Source organism: Callorhinchus milii, unplaced genomic scaffold (assembly GCF_018977255.1).
Source record: "Callorhinchus milii isolate IMCB2004 unplaced genomic scaffold, IMCB_Cmil_1.0 Scaffold2, whole genome shotgun sequence".
NCBI lineage: Eukaryota > Metazoa > Chordata > Chondrichthyes > Chimaeriformes > Callorhinchidae > Callorhinchus > Callorhinchus milii.
Genome location: NW_024704743.1, coordinates 117028513 through 117051494, shown reverse-complemented (window position 1 = coordinate 117051494; position 22982 = coordinate 117028513). Strand labels below are relative to the sequence as shown.

Sequence of the window (22982 nt, the reverse complement as noted above, 5' to 3'; positions counted from 1 at the left end):
ACTGTTCTTTAAATATAATAGAGGTTTTGTCCAACACTTCTCCTCTATGTTCTCCCTCAGAGGTGCTGAGCTGTTTCAGGCCACAATTGTGAAAGCTGTGAAGGCCAGACTTGAAGAGGAAAAGAAATCAATGGATCAGCTCAAGAGACAGTAGGACCAAATTTTAAGTGACAATTGGCATGAATGCAATAGTTTTTTCTTTGTCACGTCCTGCTCATGACGTTTTGCCGAGTACCGGTTCCACATTAATTGTCAGAATAATGTCTCTTAATAAGACTGGGACGGTATGTAGTGAGTGCTGTGTGTTGACTAATATTGCTCCACTCACCTGGAAGACATGCTTACCATTTTCCTTCTCGCAAACAGGATGGACCGCATCAAAACACGGCAGCAAAAGTATAAGAAGGGCAAAGAGAGAATGCTCAGTTTGACTCAGTCAGTAGATGTAGAGAATCCACCAGTCAAGCAAGAAGATGAGGATGATGATGAAGGTATCTTAACAGCCATTGTGGGAGATGATAAGATGTGTCTTTTTTACTTGTGGGGGCCTGGGAGTGGTATGCTGACAAATACCATTAATATCCTGTTTTGAGTATCAATCAGTTGACTTTCTTTTGTTCTCAATATTTCTACTATTACGTTATGGACTTAGAATATTCAATACTTCGGGAAAAACAAGGTAATTTATTTTAGCAACTCACAGCTCAGGGTTTCTTAACAACTTTGCCAAGTGCTTTTTGGGGTCCAATTCGCAATATCAGCCAACCAGACTTATTGCGGTAATTGTGATTTCCCCTTTTGAAACCTTAAATTGACAAAGTCTGTGAAAGAGAACAGGCTGGTGTCCTGGTCTGCAGACTACTTTTTGGACTTTGCCATCGTAGTGAGCTATAGTGGGCTATTTAAGGTCCAGAATACACAAAAGTACAAAGGTGAAATACAGTATCACCAAAGAGCTTTGCTGAGATTGCACTTTTGTCACAATCTAAGTCACTTGTTATCTCACTCAATGGTAACAATACTTTCAGGATAAATTTCTTAGCAACCATTAATACTATAATACATTCCATTAACAATACTGTGAAAAATTGTTCATCCTTCTGCTATATTGTAGGAAAATGGGTGAAGGAAGAGTGAGTATTTTATAGTATAGGGTAACATAGTAGATGCTCTTTCTCAGAGTGAACATGCAATTCTGTTTGCATGATATCAGGACAGATTGCTCTACCAATGCAAGCAGGCCCTGAGATTGAATTGTCGACTTATATTCTCTGTCTGGCCATCAATACCCATTATAGCTGTCTGCTCCAAACCATTGTTTAGCAAGCATTGAGAGGACAGTAACGGTGATAACGCTGTAAGACCTGAGGTCTGTGCTATCGCTTGGCAGGTAATAGAATATTCTATACAAACAGTTGGCAGTGGTTTACTGGTCCATAAGGTATTCAATACATATTGCTTTCTACGAACGCTGATGCAGACTTGATGGGCCAAATGGCTTCATCCTGCAAGGTAAATTTCTATGATTTGATACTATATAATAACATATACTATAATTATAATGGATTAGTAGTCATTTTAAGTGGAGTAACTACAGCCAAAGTTCATATGTTGACATATCGCAGTGAACAAAACCTTGCCTTTCTGTTGTGAGTGTTGGGTAAGAATGACAGTTTCCTCAAGCCATTTTGAGAAATTATTTTTTGCTGCTGCGTTCATTACCCTTCTTGTGAAATACTGACGGCGAATGTGCCCTGCTCTTCAACCTCATCCCTGCCAGGTACACAAATCCGCCACTCATCCCCCACTTTCACCAACCCCCAATGACGTCTCATTGCAACAAAACCAGTGTCACACTTGAGACTCTCTTTCATACAGAATCCCTGCCGCGTTCAGTGTAGCCGACACCAGTCTGTTGGGTGCAGCAGTGAGATGCTAGAATTTGCTACAATGCCTGGCCCAGGCCATGCCCTGCAATGATGTCTGGTATCACAGTGGGAAAATATTCTGCCCACCGATAAGCACCAATTCCTAAAAGATGAGATTTATAGAAAGAAAGACGTGGAATTTGTGGACTTGATTAGATGGACTAGAGAGCAACCCACTCTCCCCAACCCATCCCTGGATCAAAAATAACTTTTAGGGGATCATCAGGCGATATTTCTTACAAGTTAAGCAAATGGGAATTCCTTCTGGTAACCGAAATACATCCGTGTACTTCCGAAGTGGAATTTCCAGCAGGATGATAGGGATTCAAATAGAATTCCTTAAGGGATCCTCAATGAAAAGGTTGGCGAGAAAGGATGGCTTATTCTTCTTGGATGGGAAATTGACCAACATTTACCTTTTAAGTTTAATCCTGGCCAAAGGAGAGATAGTCCGAGCGATGAGGTTTGAGACTTCCCTCCGTCCCCCCGAACACACACACACACACACACACAAATATAGAACGTGCCCTGTCTGATTTAATTTTTTTGGTTCTTTGCTTTGCTTCACATAATTAACGTTTGGACCTATTTTGTTTTAGGAGAAGCAGACAAAGAAAAATCCAAGGGCAAAAACAAGCAGTGGTGGAGGCCTTGGGTTGACCATGCTTCCAGTAGGTTTGCCTCAGTTGTCTGTCCGTTATAGTTGTTCAACACGAACCTGATTTCCTTGAATAGATAAACGCCATTTTGCTTTTAGTTTAAAAAAGAAAAAAAAAGTGTGTTTTATTTTAACCAAAAAGACTTATCCCGACTTTCCTCCAAGCATGGATTTACTTTAGTCGAGTGCTGTTGTTTGGATGGGTTTTATGGGTCAGTTCTAACGGTGCACATGTGTTGATTCAATAGAGCCTTCTCCACTAGTTCATTCCCACAATCAATGTCCATGTTAAATCCATATCAATTGCGGATTTGGGTGTAAATTGCATTGGGTGACTATTTCACTTAACAATGACTGTCAACTGTTAATGAAACTCATCATCTCTGAATGATTCATTATCCCAACCCCACCCACACCCTTGCCCACACCCACTACCCACCAACATCCCCACCCAGAAACCGATCCCCACCCCACCAACACCTCTATACTACACCCACCCATCCCATACCCTCACCCATGTTAGAATTTTATACTCAGTGACAGGCTGACACTCCAAAAGACTACTGGAGATGAGATGTTAAACCAAGGTCCTGTCTGTCTGTTCAGGCGGTATTAAATGTCCATGTCACTATTCAAAAAAGAATGGAGTTTCTTCCGGTGTCTTGGCTAACAATCCCCCAGATAAAATTGGTCATTCACTTCTTGACTGTTTGTGGGATACTGCTATGTACAAAAACTGGCAGATACTATTCGTGCAAATTAATTTAACTGATGTGAAATCTAAAATAATTTTCACTTCGTACAGGTGAATTAATGCAGATTATTAAATTAGAAATTGGCTGCTACGTTGGCCTAGACCCACAGTCACACCACTTTGCAAAGGCTCCTCTGAACGTAAGTTGCTATTTAGCAGACCTGCACCACTCACTGACAATCTATTGTGGATCGAAGATGGACATGAAAATTGATGGTTGTTTAATGAAGAATGTGGCAAATGAGGTTAACTGGTGTAATTTTCTGACCTGTAATGCCCTCTCCCCCACGACTAATGTTAAATCTAAATTTCCATATGCATATGAAACATAGCAATGTTATTCTGCCAGAGAGTGCAAGAATCATCACTTGCAGCTGCTTGACTAGCTTCAAACAGCATTTTTTTTATCGATGTTTCCTTGTCTTACTCCTAAAAGTCCCTTTTACTAAATGAGGCATGAAAGCATTGGGAATCCTTATCTATTCAAGGAAACAAGGTGTCTGTTTAAATATGTGATACAAAACCAATTAGGAAAAAACTGTTTTAATCATATCTTGGAATCTAAGGTCAGTTCTGAGGTGGAGCAGCTTTCACAAAGAACATTACCATCAGGACCACATGTAAAATTGAGGATCTTCTTCTGTCTATTCTTGTCATACCTCCTTTCAGAGAAGTGCGTGAGGGGTGCTATTTGCTCGGTAGTGCAAAGAAGCTGAATTAACATCAGAAAAACAAGCTTCCAGCTAGTCTTATCCTACAAGACCATTTTGTCTTAACATTTAAGATCACATAAAATTATGGAAATTTCTGCAATTCACTTCTGATTCGGAAAACCTGTTCTTAAAAAGAGACGGCTTCCAAATTAAGACTGAATTTAAGAATTTTTCACAATTTTCCACGATATTGAATTTAAAAACAATATGGTGCTGCAGGCTAAGACTGTGTGGAATTTCAGACCTCAGTCATGAGCATCTTGTTCAGGAATCCAGGATAGCTCCGTGATGGTGTCATTTCAATTGCATGTACTAATTCAGCCCCTTTCCATTGTCACCCTCAGTAACTCCTGCGAGAGAGTTCTTCCAATCATTGGGGGTAGAAATTCCACTAGAATCCTATATTTACTCTACTTGCGTAGCATTTCAGAAATCGCAGAGCTTGACAAACTTGACAACTACATTTCTGTAATTCCATTAAAGAAAACAGAATCTAGAGAAAACCAGCTTCAAAGTCAAGGTTGCGTTTAAGAATTTGTCAAGTTCTGGACCCTCTGAAATGATACATAAATAGAGTTAATCTAGTCCTAGGTAGAATTTCTCTCCTCTTGTCGCAAACATTTCCTGCTGATTGAGACATGCAGAAATAGACAGAACAACGTGAAATAGTGTTGGAATCAACTGTATCTTTCATTTCCTTGAATTTTTGAAGGGGATACCGCATTGGTCGATATTAGCAAAGGTTACGTAGTGTAAACTGTACAAAAACGTACATCAGATATTAGCAGTGCAGTTTCTGACAGAATTATCAATTTGTTAAATTATTTTTTTTAAAAGTACAGCGTGGGAATCGTCCAGTGACTGCTTTTGTTTTAGTCTCCGTGCAAAAAAAGAGGAACAAACTGAACTAGAATCGCAGTACGATTTGCAAATATTCAGGGCGGGTCTATTGCAACCTGAATCCACATGTGGGTCGTACAAATTTTTTTTGGGGGTGTCAGCCGGATGTCTAACACATGCAGCATCCCATCACCATGCTTAATAGTATCCAAACCAAACTGAGAATTCCATGCATCCCACCTACACATGGAAATCCCTGAGATAGATTGCTGGAATGGAATGCACACTCTCTAGCCATAAAAAATCGAAGCTCATCAAAGTGGGAGGAACGAAATCCACTACAAACCTGAATTAAAATGCTTCCTCATATTATGTCATCCTTCAGGCAAATTAGACGTGAATTCTTGACCTTTTGAGAAAACGTTCTTCAATCTGGTTCCGACAGTGTGTCGGTTATACGTGAATGACATTTCGGAACAATTGGGATGAAGGAGCACTCAGACATCCCCAGCAGGGAGTGAGGCTCCCAGCAGCTTTAGTGTAGCACTAAAATCTCGCCTGTCCGCGTAATGTAGGGAGGGGGAAGAGGGATGGGAGAAAGCAGGGGCTCAGGGCATTTTTTAACAAAAAAAGTGGTGGGGATTTCGCCTAGGAATTCCTCAGCAGTAATTTCAAAATTCCCCACCAGTATATTGTCCTTCCATAATAATGATGATAATAATAATGAAAGTAGTAATGATTTTGTCGGCAGTCGGCAAAGTAGTCACCTTTTAGGCAGTTTTTACACAATTTTAGGCAAATGTTACAGAAGATTATTTAATCATTAAAGAAGTATGATTATTACTTATTGGATTCCTGCTTTCGTATTTTTCCAATCATTCTCAGGTTTGAAACAAATACATGAATCATTGCTAGAAATCTGTCTTAACGTTTCTGGCTGTGGGATAAAGGTTCCCCTTTGAGTTCAGTCCCCACCAGCGACAATTCCTTAAAAAATGCCCTGGGGAAATCCCTGCAGTAAACATAGTTTACATCTCAGGCACTTTTTCAACTCCATTAAGTATGAGGTTGCTTCAAAATAATCAATTTTATCTACCTCTCTTCCCCAGACAAACTTGAATCGAGCCTCAGCAACTTCTCACTTTCTCTATCACACAACTATGTTGTCACTTTCCGTCATACCTTTCTCTGTTTCTCCATCCTTTTTTTTACGTGCTTCAGCTATAACCATAACTTTTCACTTGGCTTCTTCTGCCTTGTTTTAAGCTGCTCTGTTTTCCATTCTGCCTCCTCTTCTTCACTTTGTTTTGCATTTCCCTGTGTTCTGGACATTGGCATTAAGTGAATAACCATTCGGAAAGTTTAGCACTGTACATTCCTTACACTCTGTAACACACTAAAACCACCACTGTTTGTCCTATTAATATACGTTACTGTGTGCGTAACCGTGGGATTAAGAAAATTAAAGTGATGACTAAATATGTGATGAGAAATCCGTAAAAGTGCACCTCTTCGCTCATTTCATTGTGCCGGTTGTGTTATCTTCTGCTCAGTGGTTCGAAGCGGAGACTACTATCTCTTTGAGACAGACAGTGAGGAGGAGGAGAATGATGAAGAGTCGGTAAAAAAACATGAAGAAGTTCCCAAAAAGTCAGGTTTCCAGGTAATGTTGTGGAGTAATTTTCCTCTGTGTCCTGAAGTTGACATTTGGGTGCTCTGTGTCCGGTTAAGTACATGTAGTTATTTGGGCCTGAGAGTGTGATAGACGTAATAATTTTATATTGAGAATGCCAATGAGATCCCCTTACCAAGAGGTATAACTTATAAATGTAGCTCTGAACATTTAACTAATCTTTTTTATCGTCTTTGTAGGTACTGTACAAAATTCTGCATTAATGTGTATTTTTTTCCCCCAATTTTGAGTCGTTTGCAGGCTCTTGTGTGAAGGGACTGCAATATAGACCAGAAAGTATCAGCATTGACTCCCAGTCTGTGAGCTGATCCTCACCTGGAGCAGCCTACAGTTCGGATACTTGGATTGCCCTTAGAACCCATGCATTAGTATCTCTAACCTTTATCTTCCCTGCTGAAAAATGCGGGGGAGCTGATGTCAGAGGCCCTAGAATTTCACCTTCTCTTAGCCTTAACTCCTTTGTCTTTGTATTGAAAATCTTCAAATTCCGACTCAATTGGGAAGTTGCTTTTTCTGAGCTGTGTTTTTTTTTGAAAAAAGCCAGTTTCCAAATTGGAATAAATCGGAATTTTAAGATTATTCCAAACGTGTGCAGCGCCTTTAAATTATAAGGCAATAATTTTGAGACTATTCCTAGGACTTCCATGTGGAATTAGGAGCCTGAGGTGAGGGCAGCATTGGCCTGTGAATCCTCCACAGTCTTAAGACCTGACGACACTCATTGTCTGGGCTTCCACATGGGCCACCTACCGACCACACATTAGGTTCCACGTCGGCTTAGCCCGTAAGATTATTCTGTCTTGCAATTAAAGATGACGCAGAGACATGCAAAACTCATCAATTCAGTCTTAATTTGGAAGCCAGTTTCTTTTTAAGATCGGTAAAAAAAAGGCTTCCAAAATAAGGCTGATTTTAAGAGTTTTCCTTAACTGTTCCACGTTACATCTCAAGGCAAAATAGTCTTACACAAGGTTAAGATTCGGATGGAATTTTAGGGGCATGTGAAAGGAGGTGGAGTGCTGGGGGTGCGGGGGAGGCAGGGAGATAGAGGAGAAAATTGTATAATGAAGAAAGAAATTGCTTGCCTATGATAACTGTTTGCCTTTGTTGCACCCGATCCAAGCCGACAAAATGGGATGTAAGATCTTCTTCTTGCCGAGTCGAAAACATGAAAACCAAAAAAGGTTTGGGTTAAATCTTTGTTTTCATGTGTGCAAGATATATGAAGAAGAACAGTAAATAATCCCTTACATCAATTTTTGGCGTTGCTTTCGGATCGCTTGTACCCCTGAATGGACATAAATCACTGCAGATATCTGACAAATACGAAGCAGGATTTTGTCAAAGTTTTCGCAGCACGCGATAAGTCATCTTGCTGTATATATGTGTATTTTGTTTTTAAACTACCTACTTTGCTTTATGGTTTCAGTAGCACAGCGTCCTGGTGAGAAAATGTATGACATTCTCACATCCCTCGCTTCCATTCTGCTGAGGTGCAAGATTAATTGAATGGATGCTTAGATAAAATCCAATCAAAATTCTTGGTGATGCTGATGAACTATTGCACTTTCATAATGTTAAAAACTTGATTGTACTCTCATGAATTGCGAGAAATCTGCGGTGTGAAGATATAAATTTGCCGGTGTTATCGCTGTCCTCATTGTTCCCTTTCACTTTTTCCCTTTGTTGCTCCTTCCCCTGAGGACACCACACTAACAGCACTAACTAATGTTCTTTTCACATCTGTGCTGTCTGACTCTCACATAGATTTCAGAAAATAACACGCTTTTTTTTGGAACAACATATCTAAAGCTGTTAGTTTGCAGGGGGAAAGGGTGAGAGGGGAGAAAGGAAGAAATTCTACCCAGTGTCCAGGCTTACACAATTTCCTAGCATTTTGGCGGGGGCAGATTTAGCAAGTTCTTATATTCAGTCTTAATTTCAAAGTTGGTTTTCGGCAAATTCATATAAAAGCCACAAAAGAAATTGAGGGCCGTGTGATAGGAATTTGGCAAATTCTGGACGCTCGAAAGCGATACATAAATAAAGTAAATCCAGACCTGGATGGAATTCCTGTACACTTCATTTAAAGCTTGATGCCATACCCCAGAACTCACCTGTCTCACCCTCCGCTCAATGAACTCTGGCCTGCTCCATGTCCCCTGCACTGCCTGCTCCATCATCAGCAGTCAGGCCTTCAGCCTTTAGGCGCCTACCCTTTGGAACTCTATCCCTTGCCTCCATCAAGGCCCGTCTCAATACCTTCCTCTTCGACCGCGCCTTCAGTCACCCTCCTACTCCCACCCTCTTTTGCCCTCCACCCCTCCTCAACCAAACCACCAGCTTGGGTCCAAATCCTAGACTGTCCATCGCCTTGGGACATTCTCCCGACGTGAAAGGCGCTATACAAATGTAATTTGTTGATGTAGTTGTGATGGGACAGTAAGGGAAGGTTGTTCTGGAGGTATAAGATCAGAACCAGTCTTGTGACTTTTGGCCTTCCAATGTAGACCAGAAATATGCTAACCTCAGGAATAAATGTGACACTTTGAATTTCTGATTTGATTTTTTTCTCTCTTTCTCATTCTCTCTCTCTCTCTCTCTCTCTCTCTCTCACAATACGTTTAACTAACTATCAGACCTCCTCCTCTCTATTAACAATTGCTTCGCTTTGTTCCTTCTTTATAGAGAGCGGCTCGGAAATTTGCTTCAGCCCTGTTAGCCTTGCCAAAGTCTATCCTAAAACTGCCAAAAACCATACTCCAATTGATAGTCAGAGCTGTAAAGGTATTTCTTAGACTTTTCGTGGGTGTGTGCAACAAGCCTCATTCTGTAGTGGTGTCAAGTAACGCAACACAGTACAACCCCTTCACCCTGACAGCCGTTCCATTGCTAAATTTGGATGTGTAAACGTAATTTGAGTGGCCGCCATTTCTCTTTCCGAAATGGTTGCACTGCTTAGTTTCTTTGAAGACTTTTGTCTTTTGAGACGACTCAAAGATATGATAAGGCGCTATATCAAATGCAAAGATTATTGTTATTATTATTTGTGGAGTCCTGTAGCTCAGTGGTTAGAGCACTCGCTTTGCAAGCGAGAGACCTGAATTCAATTCCAGGCAGGGCGAAACCTTGGGCAAGTTTCCTTACTCCACACAGAGCCTAATAATAATCCCTCCAAAACCAAAAACAATAATAAAGATTGGTCATTTTCAATCTACGACTGTTTGTGGGACATTGCTGTGCGCAATTGGCTGCCGCGTTCGCCCACAAATATACAGTCAATTCACTTTGCAGTGTGTTCTGTGAAGCACTTTGGGACGTCCTCCCGACGTGAAAAGCGCTATATCAAATGCAAGGATTATTATTATTATTATACACTCCAAAAGTGTTGCTTTGGAAAAGTCAAAGGGAGAGGGAAGAGAGGTAGAAGGAACAATGCTTTCAACTTCCACTCTCCTCATCGGCAATGCCTGAAGCTAACCCAAAGTCTTGCCCCAACTCCCGAGAGTGCAGTGGGTGTACTGTCCTGCCTTATGTTAGTAGCGCTCTGTCTCATTGTGCAACTGGGAAGTCTCGCTTTTTACCTGCATGATTTATTATTCATTAGGATTGTTCCAGAGGTACACTCAAAACACAAAGGGATTTGAAACCATCTAAAACGCTGAATTGTTTAACAGCAGATTCAAAACAAATCTTTTGCCCCCCCTCCCTCCCTCCCTCCCCCCCCCACCCCCCCAAACAACATTGTGCTTTCCAAATGTATCTTTTGCAACTTTTTGTAAAAAAAACACAATATTGATGAAAGCCCTCACGCAAATGCGCAGCTTAAGTGATCTGCCTCCTGCAGTTATGATAGCAGCCCTATTGCTAAACCTGCAATGAGCACTTTGTGCCTTGAAATCACCATTATTAGTGGCATAGTTGTAACGCCTTTGAAGATGTCACCCAATAATGGGATTTTGCCCGTTATAATCACACATTGCCAAAGGGGCTTTGCATAGCAACCGCCCAGAATTTCAGCCCAAAGTCCCCAATCATCAGCTCCAATGCGATCTCGGATCTGACTCCGTGTGCCGTGGAATACATGGGATTCCCCACCAAAAACACCGTGGACACGACGAGCATTTTTGCCAAACAAACACTCTGTAATTGTGTCACTGAGTTTGTGAAGCCGCTAGAATCAAACCTCTTTGTGCGTAAAGGCTTAAAAATATCCTAAGGAATCACAGAACACCCAAAATAGAACCGGGGTTTGACAGTAAGAGCAGTGCTCAGGCAGATGGGGAAACGGGAATAAGAGATTTAGACTAAATAGTAGGTTAGATCGTTCAATAAGGCGAGGGATTTAAGTAGCAACAAATGGTTGAACCATAATGGATTTAGTATTTGTGCTTCTGAGCTTGTGCATTGCCAGCAATTATATGTCATGCTTGCTCGTAACCAAATCTCCCAGCTTTCACTGCTGTTTGGTGCCCTTTGTACCCCCACAACACCTCTGACTTGCTGTGTTTTTTTGCATGTGTGTGTGGCTGCTACTGGTGATATCTGTTGTCGAGTACAAACCAACCTAGCAATAAAAAAAGGAACATTTGCAATTCCAATCGAATACGATTTTCATGTAACAATTCATGCCAGAGGCAGAAACCAACAGCTAGTTGGTTGAATTATTGCTGCCGGCAAATTATATTCAGAATTGTAATTTACCACTCACTCTTTTATAATTACCCAACAATACTTCAAAAATAAGATGACTGGTATTCCACTGTTTTCTTTTGTTCTCTCACGAAATACGACAATTCTGTACGTACTGTTGTTGGGTAGTGCTGTACTTTGGTATCCAAAAAATCTTGTGAAAGATACTCACAACATTGCATTCCTGCTATTTGTGGGGCAAGGTCACAGTTCAGGCTGACGCTCCAGTTGCTGTGCTGTGGGTGCGCTACATTGTCTGAGGTGCCATCCTTCGGATGAAACACTAAATCAAGATCCCCAAACTTTCCAAACTGCTGTCCGATGAACCACTTGTGACTTTCCTCCTTTTCCTAGTAGATTTGCTTTAGTGATCGGCCATGGGCTGACCGCCTGATCTCAAACCCTGCAAGAATTGTCCCAGTCAGAAAAGATTGGAATCCGTAGCGTAGTAACTAGCATGCTCACCTCGTAAGCGAGGACCCAGGTTCGATTCCCAGGCAGGGCGAAACCTTAGGCAAGTTTCCTTACTGCACATACCTCTGTTTACCTAGCAGTAAATAGGAACATGGTTATAGTCGATTGGTGGATCACTATCCGGGGATAATGATCCTTCAAAAAAATATATATTTGGTCACTCAATCCACGACTGTTTGTGGGACACACCTGTGCCCAAATGGCTGCCACGTTTCGCCCACAAAATAAACAGTCAATTCACTTTACAATATATTCTGTGAAGTACTTTGAGATGTCTCAACAACATGATAAGACACTATAACAAATGCAAGGATTATTCTGCTATTATTATTTTGTTCCCTTCCTGTCCTCAGCCAGAGACAATCTTTTGTTCCTGGCTTCTCTTTGCTGGGAATGGGATGAACTCTGGAAAGCATAGAGTGCAGCAGATCCAGAAACCTATGGTGTATCCAGGGGCCAGAGATTTAGATCAATACCCTTGCTTCCTCTTTCTGTAGTGTTGGCCACAGTTCATTGATAAACCACAGATACGTACTTATATCGTATGTAGATCTGTTCTCTGCTTGCCCATGGATTTAAACCTATTTTGCTGATAGTTGTTGGGGAAGTAAATGCAGACTCCAACCAAGCCTCGATCAAAAGTTGGCATACTATTGAATTTGGCTTCACTTTGAAGCCAATTTCTTTTAAGAAATGTGGAAAACAGTCTTCAAAGTTAAATTCTCAGCCGAGTTCATCTAGAATCAGACGTTAACTTTACCCCACACGTTGCATGTTAGTGCTTTGACGCAGTGCCTGTTTTGTGTACCAGTACAGCACTACCTTCAAAATTGATACTAACATTCAGAAATAAATTGCACAGCAGATTCCTGACTGTTCTTGCTGATCAGCTGAGTGGTTCCGATTTATTGTGGTACCAGTGCTTTCACATCTCTTATGTTCAGTTACATTCTTAGATAGTGGGTCCCTTTCTCTCTGTCTCTCTATCATTGTGTGATTGGTTGTGTATTGCGTTGGGTACTGAGTACTAACATGTAAATTGTCTCCCGCCAGTTTGTTTACCAGACCTGGATGTCCGAGTCAAAATCAAAGGAAAAGAAGAAAGAGCGCAAAAGGCTTCAGAAGGAACGAAAGGAATGGGAATCACGTAAAAAAAGAGAAAAACGCGGTAATGTTTCCAGGACTATTATTTTGTAGCCATGTAAAATACTGCACTGCTCCGTCAAGTATTTCAAGTTCCACCATCCACTGCATTGGTTTTATCAAGTCGGACGTTTTTCTTATTGGGTCATTTTGATTGGATTCAGGGTTGTCTGTCCTTTAAAAAAAAACAGAATCAAAACCACAGTCTACATGCAAATACTGTCTGTCCCTATGAAAGAAAGTGCTATTCTACATTTTCCTTCCATAAATTTCCCGAACTGCTGGTCTAGTTTGGGGGTATCATAATCCCCGGGATTGCCTGTGACTCTCAATGCAAGTAGTCTGATAGAGGGGTCCATAGCCCCGGATGCAGTCCATTCATCTGACTCAGTCGTTGGTCACTTAATAGAAGCGAGACTCATGCTCTTGGTCCACAGGTCAATGCGTTGCATGAGTGATGCTAAACCATACACAGCAAGAAAATCTGTGGCTCTCTCATCTCCAGTGAGTTATGTGATCTCTCCCTCACCCCCCTCTGCCCCAGCTTCACCAATGAGCAATGGTCTCTCAGGTCAGAGACTAAAGAGTTGCTGATGTCTGTGGAGCCCAACCAGTGTTTGAGCCGTTACCCTAAGAAAACAAAGGGAAAATATTAAAGTAAATTGTGGGAGGGGAAAGAGAACATGTAGTGGTCATCGAGATACTATTAACGCTGCAGTTTTCACAGTGAGCACTGTTGTCAGAAGCATACAGAGCTCAGCATCTCCCCTCTCCTTTGTTCAGATCACATTGCCATTGAATGTGAGGAGAATGAAGAACCACCATCAGAAGAGGTGAAGAAGCCAACGAAGGCACCAGGTATGACAGGTCCTTATCTCAGAAAGGAGACGGAGACATAAATCCTTCAAGCAAAGTAACCGCTGAGTTTTAAATTGTGTTTTTGTGTCTGTAAATTTAAGAGGGAATTAGATAGCTTTGGGCGAATGAAGAGACCCATTGAGGTGAGATTAATTGAAGCATATGAACCATATGGGTCAAATTGCGGTGTCCCAATTTAACACAACCATAACAATCACCCAACCCACTAAGTGGCAACACTCTCCTCCAGCTCAGTGCTTCCTTCCTTTCCAGATACTAGTGTCCTCCATTTATATACCCCCTGCAAAGGAATAGTGAGACTAGTTGGGTCAAATGACCTGTTCCCTTATTGTAGCATTCTTCATGACTCTGTAATAATATATAATAATAATCCTTACATATTATTATTGGGAGGATATCCCAAGGTGTTTCACATAATAAATTGTAAAGTGCGAGTGACTGTTTTTTATGGGGAAAATTATAAACAACAACAGCAAAATTATATTTGTAAAAAGTCTTTCACATCGGGAGCACGTCCCAAGATGCTGGACAGATAGTTTCGGACCCAAGCTGAGGGTCGGGGTTAAGGAGGGTGGAGGACAGGGGGGGAAGCAGGGAGATCAAAAGCACGGTCGAAGAAGAGGATCTTGAGATGGGTCTTGAAGGAGGCAAGGAAAGGAGTGAGGCGGAGGGACTGCGGGATGGAGTTCTAGAGGGTGGGGGCAGAGCAGTAGAAGGCCCGCCCACCATTAGTGGGGCGAGCGAGGTGGGGGACGTGAAGCAGGTCAGAGCCCGCTGAGAGGAGGGAGCGAGCAGGATGGTAGCAGGTTAGGAAGTCGGAGAGGTAGCAGGGAGCAAGACCATGAAGGGTTTTGAAGGTGATGACCAGGAACTTGAACTGTATCCTCTGTGTGATGGGAAGCCAGTGGAGTCAGGCGAGGATGGGGGTGATAGGGTCACAGAGCCTAGTGAGGGAGAGGACATGGGCTACAGAGTTCTGAATGATTTGCAGCCTATGGAGGGAAGAGTTAGGGAGGGCGACAAGCAATGAGTTTGCATAGTCAAGCCTTGATGTAATGAAAGTGTGTATGAGGGTTTTGGCGGCCTGTGGTGTGAGACAGTGGCAGAGATGGGCGATGCTGTGGAGGTGGTCTATTCTGTGAAGCGCTTTGAGACGTCGAGAAGACGTGAAAAGCTCTATATCAAATGCAAGGATTATTATTATTAAACATTATTGTTATTGATGTCCGACAGACATTCTGTCAAAACAACTACAAAATTTACATTTATGCAGCGCATTTATATAAAAGAAACATTTTAAAGTACTTTACAGAATGAGATTAGTTAGCAATGAAGTGCATGTTATGCAGCAAACACAACAGCTAATTTGCACCAGCAACAAGGGGATTTTTATTGTATAAATTTAATCTTCATTAGATATACATTTTCCAGTGTTGATCTGCAGAGGAAGCCAAAAGCTTCACATTTCTTGACCAAAACTTTATTTATTCTTTATTTATTCATAGACCGTAAGCCTAACCTGTTCTTTTGACAGAATGTAAGACTAATTGGATCTAAGGAATCAGGGGATCAGTTCCAACAAAAGATGGGGGAAAGATTTATACTAATCTCATTGCTGTTTATGGGACGTTGCTGGCACTAATCAACAGTCACGTTTGCTACAAAGCAATCACTTCATTGTTAAGTAATCTAATTCTGTAAAGCGCATTGAAATATTTCCTTTGTGTAAACGTGCTGCATTCGTTGTTATCGAATTAAGCAGAATTACAAAGAATGCTGCAGTAGAGAAACAGGTGATTCGGCCCAACTATTCTGTGCCAGTGTTTATAGTCCACACAAGTTTACACCCCTCCTAAACCCCTCTCCCATACCCTCTATTCCCTTCTGTCTCAAGTATTCATTAATATATAAGTATATATTGATGTTTTCTGCTTCAACCATAGATTCTGACAGGGAGTTCCTTACCACTCTTAGCATAAAGCTTCTCTGAAATTCCATTTTAAATCTGCTGACAGGTATCTTATATTTAAGAGAATGCTGTAAATGTATATTCTACAATAAATGCTAGCCTAACCAGGTTAATGTCATTTGCTATATTTCTTAGGATTCCTTAATTTGTGTTAGGAGAGAGGTGATCAGTTGATAAAGTACTAAGCTGTCTGTCTCTCAGAGCCTGATGATTGCATAATACAATTTCCATTTAGATAGAACTTTTCACGACAGGAGCACATCTCAAAGAGCTTGACAGTGCTGGCTGGACACCCCGAGTTGGGGGTGGGAGCCAAGGGGAGATTGGGGAGTAGAATGATGACCGAAAACCTGGTCAAGGAGGTACATTTTGAGACAAGCCTTGAACGAGCGGAGGGAAGGGAGGGAGGGAGTTCCAGAGATTGGAAACACCTCTGAAGGTCAAATGTTAGCAGTATGTTTTCATTTGGTGTTCAGTCTTCAATGATCCTCTTTTGTTTTCCCCCCTTTGATTCCCAGATAATGTTATCAAGCGGGTGTTTAATATTCTGAAGGTGACATGGGCCCTCTTCCTAGCCTTGGTGGATAGCTTCACCAAGTGGCTCAACTCAATCTCAAGGGAAAACATCGACATCTCCACAGTGCTGAGGAATGAGAGGTGCATGCTTACCAGGGAAGTAAAGAAGGTAACACCGTTCTTCTTACAATTTGGGGAATTGATCAAAAACCCTTAATCAGCGAAAAGAAATGCTGGCATCTGATGTCTGAGGTTCTGAGCTTCTTGCTTAATAAGTAAACCCATCATTTTTTTAAACCAATTTTTATTTTTTTTGTGGGCACGAGGGGAGATTTAATGTGATTTACTTTTTATATATTAAAAATACAATACGGTACACTGTCCTGGGAAGAGGTTGAGGGAGGGGCTGGGTGAGGGGTCTCTGAGAAAGAGTAGGAGGCAGGGAGGGTAATGCATTTTGTAACTGGTGTAATCCCGCACGAACAAAAGAACATGTGTAACTCAAGAAGAATTTAGCGACAAACGGGGGCCTCCTTCCGATAACCGGATGTGCATCACGACGACTGAAAGTCCGCTCTGGCAACAACAACAACTTGCACTTACATAGCGCCCTCCACTCAGAGGCATGAGCTACTGGGTTGACGGGAATTCAAATGGGATTCCTTATTAAGAAATCCTGTTAAAGAAATGCCGCAAACTAAGCCCCACTGTAGCAAAACTATTGGAATCCATCGAATCCACCAAATCGTAGAATGTTAGACTGTCTGAGAGTATTGTTCTGGGTTTACTTTCTCAAATTGTCAATTGTATATCTCCTGTGAAGTCAACCAAAACACAAACTGCTTTCACTTACTGGAAATCCGGACAGAATGTGTCTTTATCCAGCTTGCATTTGATAGCTGAAACACAATTTAATCATTCCATCACCTGTTGTTGCTCCTTTGTCCCTCTGCTGTAGGGAAACGTCCCAACTCGTGAGAGTATCCATAACTACTACAAGCACCAGATGAAGATACACGGGTCACGGGAATCTGGCTTGAACAAGAACTGTGCTGGTGCCGGATCCTCTGCATTAGCTGTCCGTGAATCAAACCGAGAGGTTGCTGCTCAGAGAATGGACAGCACAGACTCTGTAGCTTCACGTGATAGTCTGTCCAGGTAGATGCTTTTGAGAATCCGCCACTTTCTAATACTTTACTGTTTCTGTTAAACATGTGAAATGTGTGAGAATAATGTTTCGGTTCAGCCATTTTACATCTGTCATTGATCAATTCACAGATTTGAGCTGGGGATGCGAGGGAGCATTAATTAAAGTCTAAGAAAGCCTGAAGGGTTCGCCCACAAAATACGCAGTCTTTACAATATATTTTGTGAGCGATTTGAGAGATTTCAATGATGTGATAAAGGGCTATATCAAATTCAAGAATTATTCTTAATATATTATAAAGTAAATGAATCAGGGGGTATAGTCTACAGACCTCAAACTAGCCAGACTGTCTGTCGTTAACTGAGTTTGAATAGGTAGCTCCTTCTTTTGGTGAATGCTCTTTAAGATAAAGGGCATTAACACTGGTAAAAAGCCATACTTTGTTCTTCTGTGCAGTAATGTCAGTACATCATTTAACAGGTTAGTTGTTGGCTATAGCAAAGTTACATGCGTAGCAAAGTTTTCTCTATAACTTCGCTCCCCCACGAGCCCCCTCCGCATCCCCTAAATAAATGCCCCCTCAGCCTCCTTCTCCCACTTCTGATGAGGGCTTTATTCTGAGTGACAATTTTTCAACCTCAGCTCTGTGTGGCTATGGCTTCCGAGTTAGATTGACAAATTGGGGCAGTTGTGGGCTCATATAATAAAAATAATAATAGTAATAATAATAATAATTCTTGCATTTGGCATACTGCCTTTAACATCAAAAGGACGTCTCAAGGAGCTTCACAGGATATACTATAAAGTGTAGTGACTGTGTGTTTTGTAGACAAATCCATCCAGATCCGGCAAAACTCAGGGCTGAAATTGCCAAAATCACTTAGAGCAATACAGCAAAAGGTTGTGAAAAATATCGGCAATGAAGTAAGTCAATGATACTCCAGGTATTAATTACAAATGTTCAGTCAACACTCAACAGGAAGGGTCACTATGTTAGCTAGACTGTATTCAACTGGAATGCTGACCATTAGCAAGTTGAAGAAAGAAAAGCAAGTTGAGACTTTCTATTACTTAATGAAGAATAAAAGAATAAATGACTGAATGTAGGTATGTTTGTATGTATTTATGTTAGTGTGTGTGTGTATGTCCCAAGTACAGTTATAAGGTTTTGATGGGTTAATTTTGCTAAGTTCATTTATCCATTACTTCAGTTTCTTTCTTAGAACGTTTCAGGATCCCATATGTAACCAAGTGAAGAATTCAGCCCTTTTTAGACAAATTCTCCAGGAGACTATAATACTGGGCTTTTTTTTTGTTTGTGTGTTTTGCTTTTTACTCTGTGTTTTTTTTTAGTTAAACATTAATGTTATTTCTAAGTGTTGTACGCTCATTACACCTAGAGCCTTGGTGATTCCGCCTTTCTTTTTACCTTGTGTGCATGTTTGTGCAGTTTTGTGTCTAATTGCTGTGTCGTTTTTAACTTTTTTACACTGCTAGCTGCTACACTGAAGCCACCATGCTGTTCTCACGGCAGTCAACACTAGATGATATAGATGATATTCCTAAAACAAGTGAGCGTGCTCGACCTAGGCTTCGTAAAGTGTACAGCGTTGATATGTCCTCCTCATCGGTTGAAAGTGGCAGTATAGTGTCAAGGTGCCTCATTCCTGCATGCTTAATTTTAACTAGTTACTTCAAATATATATATATGATATATTGTATTAATATATATATTATATATAAAACACTTGTGCATAAGATGTGCTTGCATGATTCCTACATTCAAACGCAAGGTTGGAGGTTGCAAACCGTGAGCAACAATGCAAATAACTTGTTCCTTCATGTAATACAGGGTGACCAAACAGTCTTAATTTTTCACTTACCCTTTTATCTAAAATAATCATCATTTTGTTAAGACTTATTAGACATTGTAATGGTATCTTGACTTTTTGGTCACCCTGTATATTTTATGTTAGACAATGGCAAATTAATGGGGGTGGGGCTCTTCACCTTTGGAGAGATATTACCACTTGTGCTTTCAAGCTCTGGATTCTTCACCTGCATTTTCGGAGCATATCACATTTGCACTGATTTAGTCTGCAGTTAACAAAGGCTGTTGATTTAAGGAGTCTTTGTCAGGGTACTTGAATCAAGAGCTGCCTTTGTTACACCTGCAGCTTTAAATGAAAAGGATTACATGCCCATTTCCTAAAGGAGCTTGTGTAGAATGTATCCCATTCAAAAATGCATAGGTTGAATCTTGTATTAGAACCAAGTATCTATTGGGTAAAATTTGTAGTGTTCCTTAACTATTGCCCACTGATCAGCAGCAAAACATCTCCAAGTGAATAGTTCATTCCTTTTCAGACCCCAGTGCCCAAAAATGTTAGTGAGCATCTCAATCCACAACTGTTTGTGGGACACTGTTCTGGGCAATTGGCTGCTGCGTTTTGCCCACAAAATATACAATCAACTTTACAGTATGTTCTGTGAAGCACTTTGAGACGTCTCAAAGACGTGATAAGGCACTGTATCTAATGCAAAGATTATGATTATTATTATAACTGATTAAATTGTAAATTGTTGCATGGGGGTGGATAGAGCATTGATTTTCCTCCCTCCACTCTCCTTCCCTTCCCTTTCTTCCCGATCAGATCAACGCTAGAAAATAAATGTTCTACAAAAAAAAACTTCTAGGGCCTAAAATTGACAAAACAAAAACCCTCACTCATTTCTAAATAAAAACGGTGGACATTGGGATCCGAAAAGGAAGAAACCACTTATCTGGAGACGTGTGCTGTCACCCAGTGTCCGTTGATTCAAAAAGGCTGCAGTCTGTATCCCCATATTCAGTGATAGATTTCTTATTGAATGTAAAAAATCTTAATAATTTTTATAAAATGAGTTATCCCACTTTTAACTTTAATGTCTTCTCTAATATTTCTTCATCCACCAACATTTCGGACCCCAATGTCGAATTATCTCTTCCATGGTTAATAAGTCTCCAAACAGCTTGTTTTCTACTTTCATGCTGAATATTTCTTTTTTCCTAAACAACTCTTACATCTCTCCAAAGCTCGAGTTTATCTGAGACCTGAATTGTGCTCCTGTACCTGGAGAGGATCCTCTAATGATTGTGATCCTTCTCTTATTTCTGACCTCCATTCTCTTTCACTCCATCTTAACCATTCCTTTCTCTTTCATTGAAACCATCACTAATGTGGTAACCCATCATCTGAACTATCTGCTGCAAAGAGATTTGTAACCAGTGAATCACTGATGTATCAACACTGGCCAACCATATGGAATTCTACTCAGACGCTGGTCTTGATTCTGTCACCATTGTCCCACATGTCTTTCCTCCTCCTTGCACCTTTTCTCAATCTAAACTCATCAGTCTGCTTCATTCTTTCTCAGGGCTTCAAGCTACTTTCCTCGCTCAATCTTCCCTCTCTCATACAACCTACAGACTTATAGAGCTCAAGCTTAGCATCCATTAACCATTTACTCTTGACTTCTCTTCTTCCTTTGGTATTCTCTTCAGGCTTGTTTGAGTACTGCGCAATGGTGCTTTGGCCCTTCAGGTTGGTTCTGAATAAGAGAAAACTCCCAAATCAATCTGCTTGAACATATTCCCTTTCAGCTGCAACGTGGAGTGACCAGCCTGCTCCTTGGTCTCTCCCAATATTCATCCCACCTTTGACTGCAGCCAAAGGGGTCTAATTTGCACTATTTCTTCACTGGAGTCCTTAATGAGGAATCTCCTTAGAATTCCTGTCAACCAGCGGTGGTCTGGGACATTCCCTTTGGTAAAAAACGGGCATTCAAGTGAAGACCAGGGTATAAGAATTTTCCAAAATTCTAAAAGTTTAAAACTCATGGTCTTTAGCCATGAGATATTGGTGTCTCTGTTCAAACCAGATTGGGTCTCCTGTGATGCCAAGCCCCTATCTCCCTTCCACACTCCGTATGAATAGCTCGCTTGCACTCACCTTGAGCCACTTGAGCAAGGGATGTTTGCTGCAGTGGTTCCAGAGCTCAGTGAGCTTTATTGTTTCAAGAAAAGAAAATGGATGCAGTTTGTAACGCAAGCGATATGAAATGCCATCCAAAGCTACTCTTTTGACCTTGCACAAGTTTTATTGCATTCGTCTCATTTCATTTTTGACGACACACATGCATGAACTGGAGAATATATATACTACATCTTGGTGACTTCAGCATGTGGGATGAATGTATGCATGAAACTGGTTCAAAATACAATGAAGACTTTGTGCTAGCCGAGATTGGCAAAAATCTGTTGCAATCTTTTTGGATGGGGGGACAGAAATGCGACATGTGATATCATGTCAGGTAAGAATTATCACATTGAACAAAAATGCAATCAAAGACAGCCAATAAATATCACCGGCTTTAAGGTTGAAGTCCTCCTTCTGTCTCCCTTGACCTCCCCCACCCACTACCACCACGACCCATCATAGGATCATAGGAACATAAGAACAGGAGGAGGCCATTCAGCCCTTCAAGCCTGTTCCACCATTTAATTAGATCATGGCTGATCTGTACATCAACTAATCCTTTCAATTCCAATTTCCCGCTTTCTCCCCATATCCCTGAATACCCTGTCATACCAAAAATCTATCAACCTCACTCTTGAACGTGTGGATGGATTCAGTATCCACGGCCTTTTGGGGGAGAGAATTCCAGATTTCTACTACCCTTTGAGTGAAAAAAAACTCCATCCCACATGGGCCTATGATAACTACATTACCTTTGATTGCATTCTTGGGCAATAACAATTATCACGGGCGAAACAACAACGACAAAATTACATTTGTATAGCGCCTTTCACGTCGGGAGGACGTCCCAAGGCGCTGGAAACTATCACATGCCGCATTTTTCCCCTCCTCCACCTTGTGTTGAAAAGAAGGTAAATTCCTCCTATCTCGAGGGGAGAAGGTTACGCATCTAACTAATATCTCACGAAAGGGGCAGCGATGGTTTCCCAGCCATAAGATCTTATTGAAATCTCTAACCGCTTCCTTCTCTTCCTTTACTTGCAGTGAGCCAACACAGTGCACAATGTTGTATTCCCGTCAAGGGACCACAGACACAATCGAAGAAGTGGATGACGAGCAGGACGAGGAGGCGAGAGGGGCCATGTACACTGGAGACATCCTGACAGAGGAAGTACCTCCCTCCTACAGTAAAGCTGTAGCCTCGATCGTATGTCTTTTGGCTCAGACTCGGCTGGTGAAAAGCACTTGATGGCACTTACCCCAGAAGACGATAGTGCAGCAGACAGGCTGGAAGACAATATCTTTCCACAGATGAGCCATGAACTGACAGCTAGCGAACTGCTCCTCAACAAGTAAGGCAATTTCTAATGGGGTTTGTGGAGGTTCCATTCTGCTCCCCAATAATAGGCAGTGGAAAATGCCCATGTTTCACGACAAATTCAGTCTGATAATTGTCAGTGGAAATCTGTAAATGAAACATTGTATTTCCCTCCCATTCCCCCATCCAGGTTTCTTTTCACTGAACTTGTTGTTTACAGGCCATTCTGATGTCTAAGC

The 22982-nt window shown here is 41.3% G+C and overlaps 1 protein-coding gene across 1 annotated transcript in view; it reads left to right on the top strand.

Moving 5' to 3' along the window:
• The window catches only part of LOC103181103 (piezo-type mechanosensitive ion channel component 2), a 196219-nt gene that overhangs the window by 150495 nt on the left and 22742 nt on the right, over window positions 1–22982 (top strand). Inside the window, 12 exon segments of the mRNA XM_042331691.1 lie at window positions 61–150; window positions 367–491; window positions 2531–2599; window positions 6447–6556; window positions 9275–9373; window positions 12806–12920; window positions 13679–13753; window positions 16262–16428; window positions 17218–17417; window positions 18904–19062; window positions 22470–22624; window positions 22627–22777. Of these exon segments, the coding sequence (XP_042187625.1) occupies window positions 61–150; window positions 367–491; window positions 2531–2599; window positions 6447–6556; window positions 9275–9373; window positions 12806–12920; window positions 13679–13753; window positions 16262–16428; window positions 17218–17417; window positions 18904–19062; window positions 22470–22624; window positions 22627–22777 (1515 nt within the window).